This window comes from Alexandromys fortis, unplaced genomic scaffold, assembly GCF_014885135.2.
Source record: "Alexandromys fortis isolate MF-2015 unplaced genomic scaffold, M_Fortis_MF-2015_v1.1 scaffold_41, whole genome shotgun sequence".
NCBI lineage: Eukaryota > Metazoa > Chordata > Mammalia > Rodentia > Cricetidae > Alexandromys > Alexandromys fortis.
In genome coordinates, this window is record NW_026067923.1 from 4,834,582 (window position 1) to 4,842,050 (window position 7,469).

The 7,469-nt window shown below is 37.9% G+C and overlaps 1 protein-coding gene across 1 annotated transcript; it reads right to left on the minus strand.

Annotated features, from left to right (window-relative positions):
* Positions 1–3,810: 3,810 nt before the first annotated feature.
* LOC126501401 (phosphoglycerate kinase 1-like) lies at positions 3,811–5,477 on the minus strand. The gene is given in 2 exon segments (XM_050142058.1): positions 3,811–4,717; positions 4,719–5,477. Coding segments are annotated over 2 exon segments (1,254 nt in total). The 5' UTR covers positions 5,442–5,477; the 3' UTR covers positions 3,811–4,186.
* Positions 5,478–7,469: the final 1,992 nt, after the last annotated feature.

The following is a 7,469-nucleotide window of genomic DNA, read 5'->3' on the forward strand; positions in this document are numbered from 1 at the left end:
GTAGATCCGAATTCAAGGTATCTGACTTGGCAACAAATGTCTTTGCCCACTGAGCCATCTCACTGGCCCATGTGGATGGTTTAAAATAAGACAATTCATTTAAAAAATGCTATTCTTAAGAAATATTGGTCAAGATATAATAAAGTTAGAATTGAATACCAAAAGAGAAAAACCAGAAAACATTCATTCTGGAAGTAAAACAGCTTTTTGTGAACATCTGGTCAGTCCAAGCATTTTGACAATGAATAATCAAAAGTATAAAATAATTTAGAGCTGGACTACTAAAAACAATTACGGTAAAAAAAAATTCTGAAGACTCCAAACTTAATTCTTTCAGTTACAGCTTGGAGACTCAGGGATCATTTCTTCTAGGTACGAGGACATTAGCATCTCTCCTATTTCCTTATACATTCTGCTTTTCTAGCATCTTGTCAAATACAAATTTGAATCCACAAAAACACATCCACCTTGCAAAGTGATGAAGCAAATTTATCACATCTTACATTTTCTGCATAACATTATTTTTATTAAAATTATATACAATATCATTATTATTGTTATTATGATATATAATGGTATGGTGTGAACTTGACATTACATATTACACATAAGGTGTTATATATGTAAAACTGTCACATATTGACTGATCCATGTGCTTTGAGTAATATGTATATCTTCTCTATAAAGCTTTGAGTTGTAGTGTTTAAATAGTAAAAGTAACCTTGTGACTATATGGTGCTCATGATTTTTGAGCACTCTGCTTATCTCATTTGTTAAAATCATAACTGTACAGAGGTAGGCACTCATACTAACACAAAAAAGTTCTTACTTTATAATCTCATATTTCTCTCCTTAGACAGCATTTGATTTTACATTACAAATTATTGTTCTTACTATTACAATGTTTGATTAATTTGAAAACTGATATAATCAAATTACAAATAATAGTACCTCATTTTGTACTTTATCTGGAAGGTCCATTATCAAAGTCATTATTGACTTGTAACTTATGTGCTGAGCAGGTTAGAACTGTTACCTGCCTTTGGCATTTTTTTTTTTTCGAGACAGGGTTTCTCTGTGGCTTTGGAGCCTGTCCTGGAACTACCTCTGTAGACCAGGCTGGTCTCGAACTCACAGAGATCCGCCTGCCTCTGCCTCCCAAGTGCTGGGATTAAAGGCGTGCGCCACCACAGCCTTCGGCATTTTTTGACTACAGAAATAAAACCGAAAAACATTTCTGTTGTGGCACACTCACCCAGCCTTTTTATACATGTGCATATCTGGAGATAATTTAATAACTATATTTCTAGATTCCACATTAAATCTAAAACTAGAAACTAAATTTAAGTGGAAAATGTGAGCTAATTAGATTACTAAAAATTTGGACAAATGGCTTAGAAAACAAATAATAAGTTTAATATAAAAGTTTTCACCTTGATATCAAGTCAATAATTATGAAAGAAGCAAATATTTCTTGCTAAAACATCAATTCCCATCTATATAAAATATTTACATTTATATAGCACCAGATAGTATATATGCATATATTATTCAACTAATATTTTTAATAACAGGTTTATAATAACCTGTGTATATATAAACTTGTCTTTAAAAATAAATTGGCTTGGATAACAAATCTATAAACTGAATTATATTTTATTTTTACATTTTGTCTTAATGTACTCTAGGGGAATCTCATGGTTCCTTTGAAACATTAAAATTTTTTTCTACTAAAAGTTAAACTAAAAATGAAACAACATGCAGAAATTATGGTAGAGAATGGTAACACCTATCTCTAATCCAGCCTATGGGGGCAGTAGAGGCAGAAGTCCCTGCTATGCGATAAGCCTGAGCTACAAGGTGCCTTGAATACTGCCCAGGCTACAAGAACAAGACTTATCTACAAAACCAAAAACTTATAAAGTGTTTTCCTGAATTCTCTATTAAAATTGAGCTACCAATAGAAAATATTTGATGATAAACAAAGGCTGCAGGCTGCTTACCACTCTTTCAGAGTCATATTTTTCTATTGCCTTAGGGTCAGAACCATCCTTAAACTATACCTCCCAGGAGTCCAGCACCCACTTCCGATCCACAGAGCCACCTGCACACAGAGACATGCATAAGCACAGGATCATGCAGACACACACACACACATGCGTGCACACACACACCAACAAATAAAGTAAATCTTAATGAAGGTCCTTTGACTGAAATGTGTATGTGTGTCTCAGTGCTGGATAACTCTCTAGGTTTTTCTTCTTTGGCTTTACAAAGTCAAAATTGTATTCTTTTTTTTTCTTTTTTGACTTTGTAGTCCATTTTCCACATATGTTATAGAAATATATGTTCTGATGCTATATGCAAGGAATTTTAAAAAATACATTTCCTACATTGGCATTGTTGTGATTTCATGAAGCAGTGCAGTAGTTAAAAGCAGAAGCAGCCCATGAATCTAATTGTGACTTTATTATCATGGCTCCTCCAGAGCATCAGCAATACCTTTTAGGTAATTGTCAATCCATCAGCCTCTACTGAAGGGGAAGATATAACTGCTATGGTGTTGTAAAAGGAGCGGCGGGCTGTGTCCCCAGCACCCTGGCCGCCTGCTAGCTTATGCCCCGAAATAATCAGATGGACACTGTATTCTTTTAAACACTGCTTGGCCCATTATATCTAGCCTCTTCTTGGCTAACTTTCACACCTGGACTAGCCCATTTCTAATAATGCCTGTAGCACCCCAAGGTGCGCTTACTGGGAAGATTTTAGCCTACGTTCATCCTGGGTCAGAGCTTCATCGCGTGTGCCCGGGAGAGGGGAGCATGGCGTCTCTGAGCTCACTTCTTCTTTCTCCCAGCATTCTGTTCTGTTTACTCCTTCCACCTATGTTTTAACCTATCAGGGCCAAGCAGTTTCTTTATTGCTTAACCAATGAAACCAACAGATTGATATATGTGATATATGACACTCCCACATCACTATGGACTTGTCCAGTTGATCTGTTTCCAAGCTGATATTCCAGCCATTACATGAACTTCCAGCTCCTTTTCTGCTCCTTCTTCATTCTTTTATTCCTTGCTGCCCTTATGGCTACAGAAAGTACATAACCACAGAAACCTCTTACATATGCCATAAACTCTGACAGCATGGCACATGGGTGAATATTAGATAAATTTTGTATCCCTAGAATGATTTTTGATCTCATTTAAATAGGGATAAACCCAATAAAGATGTCATCTATCCATTTGAGCAGCTCTTGTGATTTAATTCTATTTACATTTCAGTTAATTTGTCTGTGGCTGCTCTTTGCTGCACATATTAACTATTAGAAATGTCAGAACCCCTTAGGACATGTACCAAGTAATTAAAATAATAAAAATAACTGACAAATAAGAACTGAATATGTCACTAATGAAAGCAATCAAGGTAGATTAGTGAGATGACTAGTAACTCTCTTTGGAAAGAGTGAGTTTCCATCTGTGGTAAGTGAAGACAATGCCTACTAAGAACATAAATGAACAAATCATCTATCAATTGAAGCTGAGTACGAGGAACATTTGCTTTTTATCAGATAATGAACTAGCTGAGTGATGCATATAATAATGATTATGTTGCTGGCACAAGGAAAATGTAATTAGATTTCAAAATTGGCCCATCAAACAGCTTTCTTCAAAAAGAAAGTATCCATAAATTCTGAAGCAAGGTAGTAAAAGCCTAAGAACAGAAAAATAAGTTGAACAACTCACAGTGCCTTCAAAAAAGACTGATATCTTTTTTTTTTTCCCTGGCGGACATCTTTATTAATAGATCATCAACTTCTCCAAATCTACAGCTGGAATTTCATCTTATTTCCATGCTGAGTCATGAACAGTGACAAAGCCAACCAGAGGCTACTCGAAGAGGACTAAGCTTTCATAGCTCACTTTCTTCTACAGGCAGAATAGAAATAGATGCACTTTAGAATGCACAATGGCTTTAGTCACTATGGAATTTAAATGGGATCTTGAAGAATGTAGACAAATCCCGATGAAGGAAGGACGAGCTGAGATGCTGTGCAACTGTTTAAGGGTTCCTGGTGCTGCATCTCGGTCACTAGCTGAATCTTGCACTAACACCAAATGGAGATGCGGAAAACACACTAAGTTGACTTAGGGGTTGTGCACAGGAACCAAAAGGCAGGAAAATACTAAACATTGCTGAGAGCATCCACCCCAGGAAGGACTTTACCTTCCAGGAGCTCTAGACTGGCACCACCCCCAGTGCTCACATGGCTGACTTTATCCTCTGTATTCCATTTGGCACAGCAAGTGGCAGTATCTCCACTGCCTATGATAGTGATGCAACCCCTAGAAGTGGCTTTTACCACCTCATCCATGAGGGACTTGGTTCCCCTGGCAAAAGCTTCCCATTCAAAGACCCCAACAGGTCCATTCCAAACAATCTGCTTGGCTCAAGCCACAGCCTCAGCATATTTCTTGCTGCTCTCAGGACCACAGTCCAGGCCCATCCAGCCAGCAGGTATACCAGAGGCCACAGTAGCTTGGCCAGTCTTGGCATTCTCATCAAATTTGTCAGCAGTGACAAAGTCAACGGGCAAGGTAATCTTCACACCATTTTTCTCAGCTTTAGCCATGAGATCTTTGACAATCTTGGCTCCTTCTTCATCATACAGAGAAGTTCCGATCTCCATGTTGTTGAGCACTTTAAGGAAGGTAAAAAGCCATTCCACCACCAATGATCATCTCATTGACTTTGTCCAGCATATTATTGATCAGCTGGATCTTGTCTGCAACTTTAGCTCCTCCCAATATTGCCAGGAAGGGTCGTTCAGGACTCTCCAAAGCTTTGGCAAAGTAGTTCAGCTCCTTCTTCATCAAAAATCCACCAGCCTTCTGTGGCAGATTCACACCCACCATGGAGCTGTGGGCTCGGTGTGCAGTACCAAAAGCATCATTGACATAGACATCCCCAAGTTTGGACAGTGAGGCTCGGAAAGCATCAATTTTGGCTGGTTCAGCTTTAATCTTGTTCCCAGAAGCATCCTTTCCCTTCCCTTCTTCCTCCACATGAAAGTGGAGGTTCTCCAGCAGGATAACAGTGCCAGCTGCTGGGTTGGCACAGGCATTCTCAACTTCTGGGCCCACACAATCCTTTAAGAAGAGAACATCCTTGCCCAGCAGAGACTTGAGTTCTGCAGCAACTGGCTCTAAGGAGTACTTGTCAGGCATGGGAACACCATCAGGTCGGCCCAAGTGGCTCATAAGGACAACTGACTTGGCTCCATTGTCCAAGCAGAATTTGGTGCTTGGGACAGCAGCCTTGATCCTTTGGTTATTTGTTATCTGGTTGTTCTTCATAGGAACATTAAAGTCCACCCTCATCACGACCCGCTTTCCCTTCAAGTCCAGTTTGTCCAAAGTCAGCTTGTTAGAAAGCGACATTTTGGCAACGCGGGAGGATCAAGAGGCTCGGTCCTGAGGAAGTGCAAGACTGATATCTTGAAGTACTGTTATTGCAATCAGATGTGGAGCTGGCATGACAAAGGAATTCCTTCACAATTCTAGATCATCTAATCTCAAATCAAGACATAAATCACAAGACTTTTTGGGAAAGGGTACTAAGTGAATCATCTGCTAATATTCAATGCATCTACTAATCATTTGAAAAATTTGTTGGATATGTGTCTAATATCCTTAACTGAGAATTCTTAAATCTTAGATAATATTCTAAGTTGGCATAAAATTAAGTGAATATGTGTTAAATATAAACCACAAATTCAAACAATAGTGTATATCCATAAACATGACTATAAATAAAAGTCAAATGTGTGCAGGCATCAGCTAAGGGAATAATTTCCTTCCCTTTTTGAAGAATGTAACCCAAAATATTTCTACTTCATTTGCAAAAAAATATTGTGGGCTTGTGGGTGGGGTTATTTGATTTTTGTCATTGTTTGTTTATGGATAACAACTAGCATGAGCAAAAAATAAATGTTTTCCTATTTTAAGATGAGCAGTAAGCGTTCAGGCAAAAAAAAAGACAATTTTTTTTGAAGTTGATATTATGTGGGGAATGTACTGGTTTGAAGAGGTCAAAACTAACCTTGAAGTGGCTGGGAGATACTGCAGCAGCTGCCAGTGACAAAAAAGGAATTATGCTCTGTGGGTTGAGAGAGAGTGGGAACTTGGGCTGTATATGACTTCTCCCCTCTCAACTCAGAGTTCAGACTTAATGGTAAATCCTCTCCTGGACATTGGCAGAACCTCTCATTCAAAGAAGAGAGTGTTCATAAGGTATCTTTAGCCACCAATAGGAAGGAGAGAAAATACAGGATAGCTACCCACCTACATGTTTCTTCTTGAAAGAGACATGGGTATAGGCTTCAAGTCTAAAGAACACTAAAAGACTGTAAAGTCCAAAGTAAAAGAACTAGAGGAGCTATGGTGATACACAAACAGGAAGGTCTGAATTGGATCCCTACTTCACACACACACACACACACACACACACACACACACACCTGCATATCTAACTGGCATGCTGATGGGGAGTTTAGAGCTTGCTGGCCAGATAGCATAGGCAATTGGCAAGTTTGCTAGGAGACAATGTCTCAAAACCTCAAGTAGATGATAGAAGACTTGAGTGTCAGCCCCTGAACTGAACACATGCATACTTGCACACACATAGACACAGAAATGCTTAACTCCCCCCACACATATATTAACCTTAACTACCTACACACACATATATTAGCATACATACACAAACACAGACATGCACAAATACATTAAAGTACACTTCTATACAAAGTAATAAAGATGACAATGACAGTGAAGGAAAAGGCAAAAGCACTGGATAGATGCTTAAATGAAAATATCAAAATTCATATTTCAATCAAGTTAATCTTTCTATAAACTAAGTCACTGATGAACTGACAATTCAGTACTGTGGTCAGCAAGATGAAATTGAGAAATTCAATCATAGAAAGGACAAATATCTAAAATGTGAGAAGTTAGATCTCACAGAATTAGGAAACTGAACCTCAGCCACTCAGTGACCATAGGAAATGGAAATTAGCAGCAAACAAAGCTTTGTTGGAAAAGTCTTGGGATCCAAGCAAAATGACTGGCAACCAAATTTCCTGGGACCTGCAAAGTCAAGGCAAGATTGAGCTGGGCACTTAGCTAACAAAATTTACAGGCATACAGCAGTTCATGCTTTTCTAAGAGCAGGATTGATTTCTGTAAGTGAAGAGAAACCAACATTTATAAAAGGCCAGAAATATTTTGTTGTCTTATACATTATTATATAAATTATTTATTATTATAATTTTACTAAAAAATGCATTTAGTAACATTGTTGGCTAAACATTATGAACAAACATGATTTACATTTTAAGCAAATGGAAAGCAATAGAATTGCTACAAAAATCCTTATTTCATGTAATGACTTAACAGTGGTGAGTTTAT